The sequence below is a fragment of the Athene noctua genome, chromosome 27 (assembly GCF_965140245.1).
Source record: "Athene noctua chromosome 27, bAthNoc1.hap1.1, whole genome shotgun sequence".
NCBI lineage: Eukaryota > Metazoa > Chordata > Aves > Strigiformes > Strigidae > Athene > Athene noctua.
The window spans coordinates 2,594,216-2,612,862 of NC_134063.1; the positions used below are offsets into that span (position 1 = coordinate 2,594,216).

General features: G+C 42.6%; 2 protein-coding genes across 4 annotated transcripts in view; both read right to left on the bottom strand.

Annotated features, from left to right (window-relative positions):
• Nucleotides 1–951: 951 nt before the first annotated feature.
• On the bottom strand, nt 952–5,038 carry NDUFA11 (NADH:ubiquinone oxidoreductase subunit A11). Its single transcript, XM_074928282.1, has 4 exons — nt 4,901–5,038; nt 4,711–4,803; nt 2,010–2,132; nt 952–1,145 (listed from the first exon to the last, which is right to left on the bottom strand). Exons 1-4 carry the CDS (start codon nt 4,980–4,982, stop codon nt 1,033–1,035), a joined length of 411 nt encoding a protein of 136 aa, XP_074784383.1. The 5' UTR covers nt 4,983–5,038; the 3' UTR covers nt 952–1,032.
• Nucleotides 5,039–7,204: 2,166 nt separating this feature from the next.
• RANBP3 (RAN binding protein 3) overlaps nt 7,205–18,647 on the bottom strand; it is a 52,434-nt gene continuing 40,991 nt past the window's right edge. Inside the window, exons 13-18 of one of the 3 annotated variants that reach the window (XM_074928257.1) lie at nt 17,796–17,898; nt 16,766–16,875; nt 14,787–14,907; nt 14,008–14,150; nt 11,972–12,152; nt 7,205–11,029 (exon numbers count right to left, since the gene is read on the bottom strand). In XM_074928257.1, the coding sequence (XP_074784358.1) occupies nt 10,986–11,029; nt 11,972–12,152; nt 14,008–14,150; nt 14,787–14,907; nt 16,766–16,875; nt 17,796–17,898 (702 nt within the window). In that variant the 3' untranslated portion in view covers nt 7,205–10,985. Of the gene's footprint in view, nt 11,030–11,971; nt 12,153–14,007; nt 14,151–14,786; nt 14,908–16,765; nt 16,891–17,795; nt 17,899–18,647 lie in introns of all 3 variants that reach the window. The other 2 variants (XM_074928256.1, XM_074928258.1) reach the window with 2 other exon arrangements.

Sequence of the window (18,647 nt, forward strand, 5' to 3'; positions counted from 1 at the left end):
TCCCCTTACACCTCAGTGATCCCTACCCCACATTCCTGCCTCCCCTCATGCCCACATTCAGTGTCTCACAACCCCATCCCCAAATGTCCTGTCCCTGTACCCTCACATTCCCACATGCCTGGTTGAATTCTGTCCCCAATGATTTCACACCCTCTCCAAGGCCACTTTTCACCACTTTATCTACCCCAGTTATGATTTTTTCCTTCTATCTAGAATTTCCCTTTCTGCAACTTGGGCTTATTTCTCATCTTTTACTGTGCACATGAGCCTGCCCTTTCCATGACCATTAAATTGTGAAAAACTGGTATCAGATCAGCCCTCAATGTTCTTTTCTCCAGGCTGGATGATGGAGTTCTCCTCACCTCTCTTCATGCATCCTGTGGCTCAACCCTCCACACCTTCTCAGTGGCTTTGCTGGACTGGCTTTGCTGGACACACTTCACTTCACACATAGAGAATTCAGCCAGACCCAGCTCGGAGCAGGGAAGATCTCCAGGGGTCCCTTCCAGCTTCAGCTATTCCCCAATTCTAACCCTCAAACTGTGGGCTCTAGACTTCCTTAAATGTTTCCCCAGGCTCCTGAACACCTTGTTTTGGGTGATTTATAGCTCCTTCCCCCATCCCAACTTCCTGATCCTCAACCTAGAGTCAAGCGCCTCCTCCGAAGTTTTGACTCCAAGCCCTGACTGATGGTCTCAGTGCGCTGCAATCCCAATCCTTGCCAAAAAATTCTGCAGGGCCCACTGGAAATTACAAGATCAACCATAAGACCAGACTGAACACAGTAATTTTACCCCTTGAGCTTGCGTGTGCAGAGCAGACACAGAGGCAGTGACGTGCATGGAAATCTCAGCAGTAGATGAAGCTTCCACTCCATCAGCTTCACCTTTTTTGCACCTTGGCCCCAACACTGTAAAGAGCCGAACGACATCAAAATTCTGTGACAGCTGCTGATTTGACAGTATCTTTATTACACAAAGTCTTATTACGTACAGCATTCGAAAGACACCTCGCAGGGAAGGAAAGCTCCATTTACAGCTTGGGAGGCCCCGTCAGCCTCCAGCCCTCCTTGTTACCTATCTTGAAGAGAGCAGCAGTAATTCCAAACCCCAAACACGCAGTGGTACCAGTCATGTAACTGTGAGCTGCAAAAAACACATCAAACCATAAAAGATCTATTAGGGCACAAGCACTATCCAGTAGATCTCAACAGACTCTGCAAATTTTCCATGAGCTATTCACAGTCCCTTGACTATCAGCAATGTTGTTCACCAAGAGAAATCAGAAGTTACTTTTTTTTTTAAATTTTCTCATGCTTTTAGCTTGCAACTCAAAATATCTATTTCTGTAATCCACTACCCCATCTCCTTACAGAGGGAATCTCAAATTTCTTATTTCAGTGACAAAAATAACAATCACTGCTTCAAACTCTCATCAGCTCAGCAACTAGGAAAAGTAAAAATAAATTCTATTTCACCACAATTACAACCTAAATAAATCCCTCACATCTTTAACACTGAGTCTGAATGCCTACAGAAAACAGCTGTATAAATATCTGCAGGAGCTAATCTAGCCTGGCAAGATGCCATAGGAACAACAGCAGCAAGACACAGCTTGTCCCTCAGAGTGCATGAAGAATTCACAAGGCAGATGCTAGATTGTATTTTCCCTGTAAAATAAATCACATTCGTTGCCAAGAAAACACGGATTTCCACAACTATGTTCTTCACACTCTGCAATTTTAAGTCATAACCAGCAGTTATAACCGGCAGCACTGGGTCAGCTCTTGTTTTCATTCTGTAAATCAGTTTGATGTTTTCTCTGGTGTCCTCCTGTAGCTGTATTTATCTGAGCAGCCCTGTACCAATGAAACTGGCACGAAATGGAATTCAGATATTGAGATGAATCTTATAAGCCTGATATCAAGATTATTTTACATTTTTCCCTAACAGAAAGTTTTTCAGAAAACAGAGAGGGCTCATTTCACTACAGGCATTATCCACATTTACCTCTTGCACCCAAGACAGCTCCCGTTGCACAGCCTCCTATGAAATAGTCCAAGGGATTGTCTGGTTCCTCTCGGATTTGGGCACTGAGGCACGTAGTTACTCCAAACACAGCTCCTAGTGTAGCTGTAAACAAGAGATAAAAAACCAAAACAACACCCCTCAAGGAACTGAGAATTACATACAAAGCACATTTTTGAGACCCACAGTGCTGTACAAGAGTTCCTCAGAGGAGAGGAAAATGAAGCAAGACCTGCTTTCGGCTACCCAGGGGCGTCATGTCCTTGCCACTACGGTGAGACTCAGCATTATGCAAGTCCCACCTCCTTCCTCCTGGTGCCTCCTGCGGTCCAGCAGTGCAGCCCTCCCTGTGCCACAGGGGTCCTGCAGGAGCCACCACAGCCCTTAGGTGGGTGCCCAGGAGCCCCGCTGCGTGCCAGCACCCAGGGCAGGAGCGCTCGAATGGCTACGGACAAACACCCCCACATCCAGCTTGGTCGTAGTAAGAGCCCTTCCAGATGAGGCAAGGGAGCAGCCCCCCAACAGCCAGGGGGAAAGAGAGAAGGAGGTTTCTCTGTAGGACGTTGCCCCAGGGTGTAGGAGCCAGCAGAATTCGGTTTGGGCTCTGCACTGAAACTCTGCTCAGAATGTCTGAATCAGACAGAGAAATTCAGATGGCTCTGCTCTCCTTAAGGTCAGTTTGTCCCTGGCATTTTACTCTTCTGCCTGCCTGGGGCTTGCAAAGACTTCTGGATAGTAGAAAAATGGATCGAGTTTGTAAATTTTTTATAAACTGATTTTTAAATTGAATTAACAATTTTGAATCAAACTAAAAAACTACAAAATAGCATTGTCTTGTCCACTGAATTACATACCTCATCCCTAAATCTATGTAACTGCAAACTTTGGCAAATAGCTGTGTCAAGCAGACACAAAAATAAAATTTAAAAAAATATTTTTGTTTGTAATACAGGTTCTTGATCACGAAATGTGAATCTGGCTACCAGGCACCATCTGCAGATTTCAATTCATCTTTCTTGGGAACAGCAAAAGTGTCCAGGATAAAAATTTTCAATCTCTATGGTAAATTAGTAAATTACAAGCTCATGTTACAAACCTCTGCATTTTTTCAGCAGAAAGTGCAATTATGTTGATCCTACAATCAACTGAGAAGAGCAAACTCACAGATCAAGGACAGTATTTCAGCTTCCCATCTTTCTCTGCTCTGGACCAAGGGGTCTGTAGGTAAAACACACAGCTTGAGACCACGAGGTCTGGCCCCTTCCTAGTGGGCAGGATAAGCCCTTCCTCAGCTGTGAGAAATGGTAAGAAGTTTTAATATGCCGGTTTAGGACTACGGGATTTATTGAAATCATAACTGGTTACATTATCCAGACCATTATAATGACCTTCTATGGCTCAACTTATTACAGGAGAGTCCAGGTCCTGTTTTAGAGTTGAACAATTCAAAAATGCAGATCTGAACTGCTTGTGAACCTGCTTCCAGTTCAGAGCACTAATGCATGGGGAGAAAGAAGTGACATAAACCACTAAATCAGACTGAAAACAAGATGAGTTTGGTGAGAAAACTCTACACTTGCCAAGGGGCTGAGGGAACTTCAGCCTTGCGGATCAGCACCTGCATCTGGAACAGGCTCCTCAGTTCCCTGCTTGTCTCTTCAGTGTCCCCTTTCTCTTGCAAAACAAAGGCAATTCAGGAAAACCAGGTGGTTTCTTCCTGGCTATACAGCATGATGGGAAACATTGCATTTGCTCTCCAGCAACTGATTTATTAAGTGCAAAGCCTAAATATATGAAGCAAAAAAGTAAGTTTTGGCTTTTGTCCATAAACTAGCTAGTTTGCAAATACTGAAAAGACGTACCTTTTACTCTAGATTGTAAAAAATGCATTACCTGCACTTCACACAAAGAACATGTCTTTACATAAAGATCATGGGAGGCAGAGGCTGCCTCAGCTGCATCTTCAGCCTGAGCTGACACGGCTGTTCTTCTGCTCAAGCATTAATCCAGGCGTTTCTTCTGTCATCACCCATATGTGGTATTGTGTTATCCAGCAAAAAATATTATCCACGTGTGAATAATTACAGAATCAACTAGGTTGGAAAGGACCTTGAAGCTCCTCCAGCCCAACCATTAACCCCACCCTGACCGTTCCCAACTCCCCCAGATCCCTCAGCGCTGGCTCAGCCCGACTCTTCAACCCCCCCAGGGATCCCGGGGACTCCCCCCTGCCCTGGGCAGCCCATTCCAACGCCCAACAGCCCCTTCTGCACAGAAATCCTTCCTCAGAGCCAGCCTGACCCTGCCCTGGGCAGCTTGAGGCCATTCCCTCGGGGCCTGGCGCTGGGGCCTTGGCTCCAGAGACTCATCCCCCCTCTCTGCCCCCTCCTGGCAGGGAGTTGCAGAGGGCCAGGAGGTCTCCCCTCAGCCTCCTCTTCTATAACTTCTATTGCGATGCGACATGTAATCAGTGTTGTGTTAGAGAAAATACAGCAAAGGGAAACACCAACTGTAAAGCTTCGCACTTGTTTCAAGTCGTTCTGGCACTCCAGCCAAGACCGAGCGCAGAGCTGGAGGCTGCACCCAGAGGCCTCGCCAGAGCCTGCCGGTGCCGCGGCAGCGCAGGGCGGCCCGGGACACCCCCCGACCCCGGAGCGGCCGCCGGCCGGAGCCGGGCCCTTACCCATGGTGACGCAGTCGGTGGTTGCCATCTGCAAGGCGGCCAGGGCCGAGCCGGGCTGCTGCAGGATGATGCGATAGGCCGTCCCGAGCAAACCTGCAACACAGGACGGCGCCGTCAGCGCCGCTCCGCGCCGCCGCGGCTGACGGGGCTCCCGCCGCCCAGCCCCGCTTGGCCGCCGCCCCCCCCTCACCCGCGGCGGCGCCGACCCGGGTGGTGAGCCAGGTGCGGCGCGGGCACTCCTCGCCCTCGGGGCCGTCCCAGTAGCCCGCCATGGCGCCGCAAGGGCACGGCCGCCGGCGCCGCACGGATCCCGCGAGAAGACGGCGCGGCCCCGCCCCGGCAGCGCCGCCCCCCAGCGCCGGGGCCGTCCGGGGCCTCCTCGGCGGCGAGCGGGCCTGCGGGCCAGGCCGAGCGGAGCGGAGCCTCCTGCCGCCGTTTCCCGCTGACGGGGCCGCTGGCAGGTGCTCGAGCGTGCCCTTAGAAATCCTGTAGAAACGCAATTGTATTCCGTGTTTTCAGCTCGCACCTCATCCGTGGCTCTTGAGGTGCTTTCAGAGCGTGCAGCTCAGTGTCTAAACCTAAGCAACACTTCTGGTAGCTCCCATCCTTTAATTTTTCAGTGTGGTTTGTTTGGGGGTCATTTGGGGGGTTTTGGTGTTTTGTGGCTTTTGGTTTGTGTAGTGGCTATAACTAAACTGTACATGGATTATTTTGTATGAATTTTTAAGGACTCTGTTCTAATTCTGTGGTTTATGAACATTGCTACACTTGTATTTCTATTTTGTCCTTCTGAAATAATAAGGATGTTGTGACACACTTAGGCTGTAGTGTATATGTATTCATTTTCCCAGTTGTTCTCAGTTTGCTAATAAAAACCATCCAAGGACTCACAACCATGCTTTCTCAGCAGTATCCCTTCTAGCCAAGCTCTTCCACTACTCTCCAGCACTGAAATAACTCCAACAGCTGAACAGAAGTCCCTACCCGAACTGACAGCTCAAGCTTTCTCTCACCTGTCTACTCCCCCCTTTATGTGAAAAGGATATTAAATACTCCATTTGTGCATTCCCCCACGGCCCCTCTTTTCTGGGAGAGGCGCTCAAAGCACCTGGAGGTGCGATCCCAGGAGCGAGCTGTTGGTTTCAGCACTTCCAGCCCAGCAGCAAGGGCCAAGCAGGGAGAGGAGACGGGGGCAGGGAGCTGTGGCTGTGGCTCAGCCCCTGGCTTGGGCACAGCAGAGCTGCTGCAGTGGCACGTCAGGCATCTTCAGTTCAGAGAGGTCTCAAGTGTCAGTTTTAGAATGAGATGGAGAGGATAAGACTCTACACCATTAAGTAACGGACAGCATTCTAGGCTTTAAGCAGCTGTAAGCTCTTCTGAATGTGCATTACATGCAGTGAATCCATACCACTGCTTCCAGACAAGTGAGTGACTCCTTCCCACTTCTCTCCTCGCCTGCAGCTGCCAGACCCGGCACCTGGTTTTGTGCAGCTTTGAACTTGCCTTCCCTATAGTCTGCAGTTCCCCCTAGGGACTGGCACACTCCTGCTGTCCTTTACTCTTCAGAAGCCTGTGTTCAGGCTTCAGAATGCTTTAGGAGACTTCCTAGGCAATTAGTGCTCATTACAGAACTCATACTGTAAGATGTATCTTACTATAACAGGCAGGTTCCACAAAAAGCAGCATATAAATCAATCTAGGTAAGTAACATTACTCTCCAAACATCTAACTTGACTCCAAATATTTTATGCCTAACTGCAAACTATGGCCACAAAACAATTAGCTAATACAGAGTATTAGTTCCCTTAACTGTTAAATGGGGGCAGTGACTTGCTATCATACTACAAGCTGCAAATAACTTAGTTCCCTTCTATCTCTGAAACTTTTCACCCATCAGCAAGTCACATTCAAAACACTTCCCTATCCTCCCCTCTTTCGGGAGCTTTTTGTATGGCCTTGCTCAATAGATCTATCTGCATCTGAACCCACAGCTCTGAACGCTCCAGAGCAGGAATTTTATCTTGTCTGCACATGGACTACAGTTAGTGAGCTACTTTCCAGCAGCCAACAGAAAAAACATTTCCCATGTGTACAACTGGTACAGCCCGAGGCTTGGCACGGACTGCTCAGATCAGAGCTACCAGCAGCACTGGGCTCCAGCTGGGGTCTTGGCTGGAGGAGAACAAACACAACATCCCTACTTTGCTTTTCCTCAGTTTCATTCAAAGCTGAAGGCAAGCTACCAGAATTCAGTCAGGAATGGCCCAAATTCACAGATATCCTTAGAAAAGGCATTCACTGCCTACCCCCAGCAACAGAATTACCAGTGTTCTTGATGAAAAATACAGCTTTTGTATCTTTAAGCCCTTGAAAGGGAGGTAGTCAAAAGGGAACTCTGAGTACTCTTTAAATCAGACACTTTTATTTACAGAAATTAACTTTGAGCATTTCTTTGCAGGATACCTTGTACCATAACCTAGCAGACAGGAATTAAGATTGACTTTAAGAGTCTAGTCTAGCAGTTCTCTCTTAGCACCTCTGTTGCTTAGTGCTAACTGGAAATTTAAAAGACCTTTATAACATTCTGTCTGAATTTATCTGCTACTTGCGTAGCAGACTCTAGAGTTCAGTTTAAGCAAGTCATTGCACAGAAAGACCAAAGAACAAGGGGAGAAAATTGCACAGTGAAAAGTCAGTTTAATGAAATCTTGCATGACAAGTTATGGCAATTATCAGAATTGGAATTCCTAAAACTAGAGAAGATTATGGGGGAACATGATAAATTTTCAAATACGTAACATGTTTCTAGAAAGGAAATAAACCATTTTCTACACTCACTGGGAGAACAAGAGGCCAGTCAAACTGCAGAACGGGACGCGTTAGGATGGTTGAATGGCAGCAATACCCAAGCAATGGAATTGATTGACACCTCAGTGACTGGGAACAGGCAGAGGAGTCATTACCAAGTTGGAAGTGTTTTTTATTCTTGCAGGCTTCTAACAGTTTGGACATCTGCCCAGCCTGGTTTCAGTGGACTGCTGAGGGCTAGTTTATTTAGATCTTTCCCTGCCCTGTCTTCTCTGAAGTAGTGCATCAGGCACTGGACTACAGAAAGATGTAACTATGCATTTTCTTACCGTAATGTCTGTATTTCCTGTGGGTGTAATCTCATTTTTACTTTTATGGGTAAGAGGTTTACTTTTGGATTTAGTAACACCACCATTCTTGCAACATTTTCCCCATCAGATGTGCTCAACTTTATTGCCCTCTTCAGTATCTTTTTCCTTCCTGGAAAATTTGAAAGGCTGTGCTCACAGCAGTCAGCAGTAAGTAATTGCTAAAAACATCCATGTTAACAACAGAGCTAAGAGCAGAGATGCAGCAGGAAGGTGGTACAAGGGGAAGACTGTTGTAAGAAGGCAAACCTGGTCATCAGCAATCTTCCTTCTAGCAGCCACTGCCCAGCATAAAAAAATGCAATGCCAGGCTTAGGGTGTTTGCTTGTTTTCTGATAAAAGTTTTAATGTAGTTCCCACATACATTTTGATATGACAGTCTTACATAAATCTTTCAAAACACATGGGCATTATCTGATTATACCTGCCATTAGTTTACTAAGGCTTAAAGCAGAGAGTGAAATGAGTTTTGCTTTGGCCTAACTCTACCTTACTGTGCAGGGCCTGAACTCATCTATGGCCAGTTCTGTTAGTGGTTCACAGTACTATTTTCCTCTTCACTATAAACATACAGGCAAAACTTCCAACTGAAATAAAATTTGTACCAGTAAATAGTTGCCAGATTTTTTTATAATGCTGTAGGTGATTGTTTCTTTGGGGTTTAGGTGTGGTACACAATGCTTATTCTATTTTTCTGAATCTTCATGCACCATCAATTTCATTTTAGGTAAAGCACCTCCAAGTGAGACTCTGCATAGACCTCATGAAGTGTGGGACTGGGAAGTAACACCCGTTTCTCCACAGGTAGACCTTGCTGACCAAGACACCTTACTAATTTCCTTGAGGCTGGCAACAAGCAGCTTTACACTGCAAGGTTGTGTGAAAAAGAATATTTTAAATATGAGTATCTTGGCGTAAAAAGATCCAAGAATCAAAATGCAGATTATTTATTTGAAAATACAGGAGTTCCCCAGACCTTGTGATGCAGAAACAATTGTGTGGTAGGTATTAAGAAACATGCTATACTTCTGTTAGTGAGCTGCTTAAGAAGGGGTGCAGCAATAGGTTTGTGCATGGTTAAAAAAAACCCCGTAACTAAGGAGAAAAAAAAAAACAAAATGCAAAAAGACATGAGTGGACAATCCAGAGAAATGATAAATGCAGTGCCACAGCTAATCATGAGCCCTTTTCACTCTCCAGAAAAGTAATCCAAGCTGTTCCTTCAAACAGGCTGTCAGGAGAAGCAAAGCACCTCCCTGCTCCAACCACTTGTCACCAACAATGGTTAACAACAGACAACGGATAAAAATATGTTCTTGACTCCCAGTAAAGAGTTTTTCATTAAAATAGAGGCAATAAGGACTGTTTTGCTATTTGAATAATTTCATAGTTGCTTTTGTGCTACGACCTGGGTTTTCATTTTCAATTCATGCTACATTAAATGCTTCTTCCCCTTTCTTTTAAATGGTGCATTTTAGATCTCCTTATCCTACAGGAGAAAGAGCAAGCAAGTGAGAAATTATCTATCAGTAAACTATTTATAAAGGAAATAGAACAATTTGGGGAATTTATAAAGAAAGTGACCAGGTCACTGTTCTCAGTGACCCAAATTCCAACTTTACTGGACAAGAATATACCATATGATTTAATAACAAAGTAAAACGCAACTTTCACACAAAAGGCCCAAATGATCAGAAAACATCCAAAGCAAAATGTGAGTTATGGTTACAGTAGGAGTACTTCAGAATTACACACAGGAAAACACATTCTTGCTTTTATTTTGGTGGAACAGAATACAATATCCTTCAGCCCAAACTATTCAAAGCTGGCAATATTACCTTTTTCTTCATGCTGCAAGACTTCAGGAAACAGAACAGGGACAGGAAGGGTTAGAAGTTAATTTTCTATTTAAGGCCGTTAATTCAGCAAGATATTTAAAAATGTACTCAACTTTAAGCATGAATAGTTGCATTGACTTCAGTAAGATTATTCACATGTCGTTAAGTCAGGCAAGTGCTTAAATGGCTTGTTGAATCAAGCCATTAGATGAGAGCTGCTTTATTATACAGATTTATTTTAATGGCTGACAGAGCTCATTACATGAGCCTATTTTATTCTTCCAAGGGCTAACAGCTGTTTCCTCATCAATTTTTCTGAAGGTGTAACCTGTATGCCTCCTACACTTCACTGTAGCCACAGAAACATATAATTTTCTAAGAAAAATCGTATGCAACATCTATTATATATAGTGGCTTAGCTCTCCCTTAAATAGTAACAGAAAAGAACAGTACAAAACAATAGTTTCACTTTTTCAACACACAAGAGCATCTTATTGAAAAACTAAAATAAAAAAGTATCACCACAATATAAATCCCCAAATAATAATAATGAAATGGGAAGAAAGAAAAGGAGTTAGCAAAACGTCCCGTCAACTTTAAAGTCTCTTATTACCGCATTACAAAAGCTTTTCTGGTGAACCACAATGTTTTGTTTCTCTCTGTTTACAAACCCACTAGACAGGGAACAACGGTGTCCACAACCTACACTGGGATTAAAAAGTAAAAACATAATCTGCCCCATCTGAAGTCCAGAAAGAGAAAGAACCCAAAAGGGCAGTCAGTGAGCATAGGAACTGGTGAGGACACTGTTTCCCTGCAGGAGGCAGAAACTCATAAGGGGGAGTAGGGGTTGTGAAAGCAGAATTCGAGTTGGAACCGTGTCGGAAAGTTCTATCTCGGAGGCCTGCACGACATGAACTAATGAAGAAACAGTCAAAAGGTCCCAATGAAAAGCTGTGACAAGCTGTAATGTGCCATTTCAATTACAAGGAAGAGGGGAAATGTTTGGTTTTTTTTTTTTGGCTCATCAATATGATGAGCTTTCATGTCCGAAACCACATTCAGGTAGTTTCCAAGTCTGCTTTTTTTGTGTGGAATCTACTGATCCAGACCAAAAAACCAAACAAACAGAACAGGGATGCACAGTTCTTAAGTCCTGGAGCCTTCAACACTGCCTGAAATAATAGCTGGCCTGGGGTATCCAGAGATGCCTGCAAGATGGTGTTCGTAGCAGCCTTGCAAGCAGACAGGCTCACATCTGCTATGTGCTGCCAACATTCTGCCCATCACCTTCATCATTAGGACCTGAAACAAAGAAAGTCGTTCTCAGTCATCAGAAGTATCTTTTGTTCCCTGCCTTACAGTAAGAGACCCTACCCGAGAATCCTACAGAAACCTCAGATTTAGGATTTCAATGACAGATGGGAACTGCAGAATTCCCCCTCCCCCTGCCTTACATCTTCCTTCTCCAGATTAGGTTTGATCCACTGCATAATTTTATGTTCTTGACTAATCTGGTTGGGGGATCTCAGTAGCATCCCAGAGCCTAAAAGCTCAGTTTCCAGCCACTTCAAACCACCCACTGCTTTTGTTCATATCGATTCCTCCTTTTTTTCCCTGCAGTGAATCAGGATGGAGGACTGGTCTATGTCAAAGGTTGGATGTTCAAAGCCACAGGAAAGCAAAGCACAGATGACTTCAGTCAGGAGTACAGAATGAAGCTTTCCTCTAACTGAAGCCTAGTGCTTTTCTTAAATTACAGTCTCCTCATCTACAATGAAATTAATTACATTCTTTCCAGGCCCCTTTGTAAAGCTTCTGCTTTCCAAACAGCACTCTACTCAAGGGTGAGTCTGGATCCTTTCTGCTGAAAGTACCCAAGATGACTGTCTTGGGCTTTTACATGCAAGCTCTGGCCATGCTGAAGGCAAAAATGAAACTCACCACCACACCTTAAAAATCCTGTAAACAAACCCAGAACTAATTGAAGCACAGATAACCTGTGCTAAACTGGGACATATAACTCAGATGGAAGCAGCACAGGGCCCTTCCTGTCAGTTTAGAGAAGCAGCAAGATACAGTTGCACTCAAAAAGGCAATTCGTGCAATGAGTCTTATTCCAAACACACCCGTGAGAAGTAACAGGCCAGAAGTACGTCTGTAACACGCAATTACAGAGAGGACAGTCTGCCTTAAAGAATGCAGAGAAAAACGTATGGAAAACAGAAAACTGTCTTTCTTGTTTACCACTTCCAGCTGATCCTGAAGGTGCAATGACATCATCATCACTGTCTTCCTCATTTGATTGCGTTACTTCTGGCTCAGGTGCTACATTCTTGACTTCTTGCTCTTGTTCCACTCTACTCCGCAAGGCCAAGATCCGATGATGTAATGCAGCGTATAACTGCCCTGTATCTTTAGAGCTTGCCTACATTTTATTTTTTTTAATATTCAGGAAACAAGAAAAAGGTACAAGGAATTACAAAGAATAAAACACTGCTTATGTAATACACACCAGTCATTACAAATGTCAATCTACTTTTCAGTCTCTCATATGGGGTTTCTCAAACTAAGTCAGAATGGGCTGTGGTGCACATAGCAAGATGCTGGATATGCTAAACTGATGGAGAGTTCCTCTCTGCTCAGCACTGACCTTCTCTGGCTAACCAGTATTAGCTGATTTTATATAGCCTCCTTCACCTAGGAGTCACGCAGCTTTCCTGACACTTTCCAAAAGCTTATGCTAAAAAAATCTTTAATTATAAAGTCTGTCGTACACAGATTTTTCCAGGTTTGTCAACCACTCAACTTCACATATTAGTTAATTGTAATGAAGTCACTTAATTGTTTCATGATCCGCTGACATAAAATTTCAACATAAGATATGATAAGAAAATGGAATGGTCATGCAGTCAAGCAGGTGATTATTCTTTTTTTTTTTTTTTTTTTACACTCTCTTTTATACCTGCCGCCTGTTTCAGATGGAAGCATCTGTGACAACCTGTTCAAGAATATATGTTTTACTCTCAAAGGTTAACAGCCACTTCATGACTTCAAAAGAACAAATTTTTAGGCCTACTGAACTAAGTATTTAGTGGACAGTATTTAGAAGGTAGCTCCTTCTGAATACTATGAAACTCTGGTTTCACTCTGTCAATTAACTATTGCTGTTACCCCAAGTTAACTGTAAGGTAACAATCCCACTTCTCGGAGTCTTCCATAAAAAATTGTATCCATCCTCCCCATCTTCTGTCACCTATATATCTGCAAAATTCCCCTGCAATGAGCTGTAGTGAATAAGTTATTCCATACAAGATACTTTTTATCAATAGTAAAATCAAAAGTGAATAACCTGATGATAGATTAACTCAAACTTTTCAAATCTAGAAAACGCTGAGGAAAAATTATCCTTTTTCACCGCTTTTTCTTCTTCAATGGGTATTTGGTACGATTAAGTTCCACTCTGGGACTCCAGAACCCAGTGCTACAAGCCTCATGTCACAGGGGAAGCTGACCATTTGTTGCTGTTCTCAGTTTCTGATCCATAAGAACACTTAATTCTTTAGGAACTCCTCAGTGTAAGTCAAAAGAATGTGTTTAGACCTCTCAGAATCTGTAAGTGCTCTTAGCAGATATTAGGGAATGACCTTTCTTACTGACTGTATCACGATCTCCCAAATGTTTTAGTAATTCTAATTGGGATTACTGTTTCCCCATTTAGCAAGAACAGGAATCACTTTCACTGTCCTGCTACTGCTTGGAATACTCTGTATTAAAAGAAAATCAAAGTTGAAGTGTGTTACCCTTAACTAACAACATAATTCTCTTGACAGATATTTAGTGTTTCGCTTCCAGTGAGCACCTATACATCCACCCACACTGTATACAGACAATGACAGCTTTCCCGTGCTACAAGTTCTGGCAGATCTAATTTTGGTTAAGCTATTACATAGAAATCTATGAAATGCCTATTTCCCTTGATAGCAAAAAATTATTTGTGTTAATCTTACACTACAATTATAGTCTCAGTAGGCGTGGAACAGATCCCACAACTCCATGCTTTAGACAATCTGGCTTCCTAAGGGCAGCCTTTTATGTGGAATTTCTTCACAACTAGAAAGGCTTTTCAGACAAGCAAAGTCTGCCAAGCCCCGTGTCTTTGGAGATGGGTGGTGCTGAGGAGATAGGGTGCAAAGAAGAATGGGAACTTTACCTCAGCTACAATTTAAGCAAGCACCGATTTTAGTAGGAAGGTTAAGATGTAAACAAAACCCAGTACTCACTGATATAAGAAAAACTTTAACTCCCTGGTCCTCTGTATCCATGGCGGTGATCCGGATACTCTTCTCACTGGCTTTATCAATCTGCATCTGAGCCCAGAGCTTGGTATTTAAGATTAACCTGAGACTCCCCTGAGTCCTCATCACTTAAAGCCAACATACAAGATCAGTTAGGTGGGAAAAGACAGAACAGGAATCTTAAAACAGCCAAGATGGCTTTTTATGATGTGAAGGTTTAAGTCTCTTACAAAAAATATGGAGGGAAAAGTCCCTAAAACGGGAATCTTATCACAACTGTTAATCAGAGGAATGTAGCCTATTAAAGATTATCAGTCATGTCTAAAGATATTTAATCCGAAGTCTTACATGTTAATACACCAAAGTTCAGAGGTTGGATCTGAGCTGATAATCTCAGGCTAACATACATTCCTGCCAGTCTGAACAAACGAGCATTATTCAAAGAGACTTCCCCTGCCACAAGCACCCCATCCCAAAGAACCCAGATCTGAACAACATTGCCATAAATTTCTAATCAAATATTCTAGTTGGTAAATACAGCTTGCTTACATGGGGAAAAAAGTAACTGGAACATTTGCTACAATACGAGGATATGAAAAGATACTCTCTTTGGAGGAAATGGTCAATAATTGAAGCAAGAGAAAAAGTCCAAACTGCTGAGTTGCTGTAGCTAAGACCTGTCCTAAAGTGGATGCTGCTGTGTCATGGAAGCATCCTATGAAAACACCACTCTGTCATCCACTACCTCCCCTGGTTTCTCTTACCCAGCCGAGACTGTAATGTTCCATCATCTGTTGAGGCCATATCATTGAGTCTCAGAAGTCCTCGACCTCTTTCCACCCAAGACTGAGAGTTTTTATCAAATACAAACAGCTTGCACTGAATCTGTAACAGAAAATATCTCTATAGCACAGTGTGATTGAAACAGCAATATATTTCAGATTTAGTCACCTACAGCTGGTTAAAAAAACCCATCAGATTGCATACTGGAATTATAAAGTGTTTATAGCTGTGAAAGCCAAAGTAGCCTTCCTCTCTTGCGCAATAAATTCCTCAAAATATGCTGTCTGGTTTCATAAGGTTTTATTAACAGAAGCTATATATTCTTAAAGAATACCTGTGTTAAAGATCAAACAACAAGAACAATTTTCAGATAAGGTATGAACTTCCACAGAGGAAATTTATTGTGATAAGAGACTGGGTAGGAGTCATCTATAGTCTTAAGTCAGACAATTCTTTTAGGTGCACTCTGCCCCACTGAAAGTGGTATTTGTTGCTGGGAAGACCCAGCACAATGAAGGCAAAGCTAAATTCTTCCTGTACTAAGGAAGAAAGGATGAACAAACATGTTAGCTTATTATCAATTCATAAAGTCATGAATAAACAACAGGTACTTTTCCTGCCTTCCTGGTTCATCACTTTGAAAATGTACACCTTTCGTACTTTCTAATGGTAAGACTGTTCCTGCTTCCCATAAAAGCTCCTTCCAGACATCTCTACTTTATATTCCCCCCTCTAATCCATCTTCACTGTCACAGCTGAGGTTTCATACTTCAGTCACCCCTCAAGTTCCCCACATATGTGCATGCACCAGGTGGAGAATGTATTTCCATTTCTGTTTCCTCCATTTCTCTCATCTTCACCACAGAACACCTCACTGTCTGTACTTCATTTCTGCAACATAGTTCTGTCTGTACAAGTCCCATTTGGGAGTGCATTACATTTCACAGGAAAAAAGAACAGAAGTTAGGTGAGAGGTCTGTTACGATATATTCATGCAAATCAGTCCTCTATTAAGTATAGAACTGCTAAAAGTTGTGCTTTTCCTAAGTGAAACTAGACTCTCATCTCTTGTCTTGTTTGATTACTTGAAGCATCTAGGAGTTTCTGAATTATACCGAAACCAAGAAGTACTAGAACAATTATCTCAAGACCATTCATGTCTGGTAAGAAAAAGTCTGAGAAGACAAATGTTAACAGATTATTATTTCGTAGAATAATACAAGCAATATGCATCAGTTACTGACACAGTGCAGCTGTGTGGTGTCGACCAGCATCTCTGCAAGAACAAAAAGCTATCCTTAAAAAATAATGCAGTTCAAGTGCTGAGAAACTTAAAAAACCTCAAAAAAACCCTGCAATTAGAGGATAAAGAGAGAAGGAAAAAAATATATACACAACTTAGTTTTACACAAAAACCCTGCACATTTTTCTTAAGTACATACTGAAGTTAATAAGTTAACGAATAACTACAAAGTTAAATAAATCATGATTGAAATCAGGAGTCAGTCATGACTGAATGTCCTTCTAAAACATCAGTAATTAAATTAAATACCTCACGACAAATTCCTGGGTACTGTTTTATGGTTTCTGCTACGCAAGAAACCAGACTGCTGGCATAACAGTCCATTTCGAGTTTAAAAAAAAAATCTTCATTAGTAAAATAAAGAACTTGAAAAAATTTAAATTAGTTAAATATTTAAGTAATTGGTTTTTAGGAGATAGAAGATTTGATGTGATGGATTTAGGAAAGTATGCTTAATATTTGTCTGTATGGCCCAAACACTAGAATTTATTCAGAAAAGAAATTAAGAAACAACAAAGTAAGGATCTGATAATAAATATCCCAAGTTAGAGATATAGAGGATGGCTGAGTTGTAGGGAATCAGGTGGTGTGCATTCACTGGACATCCATATGAACCCCCATAAACTCACAAGCTCCTCTACTTTATCCATTTCTTACCTGTAAGACGTTACTTTCAGCTTCCTCCCCAGTAATCACTTCTACCTTCGCTAATAAACACTTCCTTGCTGTTGCTTTAGTATAGGCTGCTGCAGACTCTGCCAGTGATTCTGAAATATTATTAGCTGAACAACATTTTGAAAGTTTGAGAATGATTAGCATACATTTTTGCAAGATTTATAAAGGTCTCACACAAGTATAGCAGAATTTGCAGAAATAAAGTACGGAAGACACGTTAATAGAACGTTAGAAATAGGACTGAAATTTAAAGCAGAAGTTAAGGCTTGTCTTTTAAGACTTATTTTAAAAGCACAAGACGACAAGGGACAGAAGAGGTAAGTTACTGAAAAATTTTGTCCCCACAATCTTTCAAAACCGTTGCTAACACATGGGCACCTACGTATGTGTAAGTGCTCCAGCAGTACTGATACAGCTACCAGCCGTACAGGGGTGCCTGCACATGCACAGCATCATACACTTTCCACTTTATTCTGGCTTTGCAAGCAGCTTGCTGGAGAAAAACCCACAGCTCCCAAAATTTCCAGAAAATCTTGCCAATCTGAAGAGTCACAGAAGTCTAGAATCCAGCAAACAGTTCTTGGTTCAAGCAGCACACGTGGTGCACCAAGTCGATACAATATAAATTTGACTCAGATATTCAGTCACTGGAAGTATAACAGAATTGTTAAAAAACAGTTTGCCATATTTTGTCTATGCTCTATAGGTCCAGCTACCTGCTCTGTTAATTCTCTCTACTTTCATTCTGCTGAAGATACCCCCAGTACTGCAGAATGACCATGAAAAAGACAGTGTAGCCTGTACATGTTCCACATGTTAAAAACAAAAGGACAAGAGAGTCTATAGCATCCAGCACATCACCTCCCACTCTCCTAGCCTGTATATTTGGTTACAGCTGACAGTAAAGGCAACATTAAAATGGTATGTTTTTATAAAGTAATGGAATATTGAAAAATGCAGTCATTTAAGCAAGGATTAACTACCATTCCTAAAAGAATATTTAGTTTTTCACCTTTCTCTGGTGTGGCTTCCTGAGAAGATGATTCAGACCCAGACTCTGTAGCAGCATTCTCCTTATTACTCTCTGTACTACCTTCATTTGATTTTGGTGGACTCTATCACAAAAAAGACAAGGTAAACAGAAGAGAGAAAGCATACACTAATTTTGCAGAACAAGACTAGTGATCAATTACTGAGGGAAGCCCTAGTGTTTATGGGCCATACAGCAAAAGAATCCCACAGACAACATGCTGTCCCAGTAAAAGCTATCGTCCTACCCCAGCCATGGAACTGAACAGAGCGTGACCCGAAAACCAGTTCAAGTTATTTTCCCCTGAAGTGAATCCAAATGTCAACCTTTATTTTGAAGTCGTGTTCAGCAAAGCAAACCAATTTCAGCTACAGTTCAACTCCAGTCTTACCTGACTGAACTCCCTGCTCAGTTAGAGAGGATGAACGCATAGCGTTTGTACAAGCACAGCAGTAAGAACAGTAGGAAGCAGTGAGGCACCAGAAGTTACACCTTAGGTTGGTACACAATGAACAGAGGATTTCCTGAATCATACCTCAGCACTGAGGTAGCTGTCTTACTGCTGGACTCGAAATCCCATCACTGGGAGAGTCCTGTAACTGAACTTTTCTCAATTTGGAGGACAGCAAACAGGAACACGCTCAAATAGTTATCTTGAATAAGGCATTTAAGAAAGCAAGCTGTGCCATGAAGTGCTTGGACCCTAGAACCACATGCACAAAGGAGAAGGCACTCAATCTCCTTACACTGGTAGACGTTGGCAAGGAAGTCCTGGAGAGCACATAGCTCATAATGAAACCCCCACTGCTGCACTCAAATTAAGTTACCTACAAG

What these genes read in the sequence shown, in the direction of transcription:
- NDUFA11 (XM_074928282.1), bottom strand. Translation starts at nt 4,982, where the DNA reads ATGGCGGGCTACTGGGACGGCCCCGAGGGCGAGGAGTGCCCGCGCCGC. An exon ending in CCGGGTCGGCGCCGCCGCGG is followed by an intron (nt 4,804 to 4,900) that starts GTGAGGGGGGGG and finishes CCTGTGTTGCAG; the next exon opens with GTTTGCTCGGGACGGCCTAT. An exon ending in CACCGACTGCGTCACCATGG is followed by an intron (nt 2,133 to 4,710) that starts GTAAGGGCCCGG and finishes TCTTGTTTACAG; the next exon opens with CTACACTAGGAGCTGTGTTT.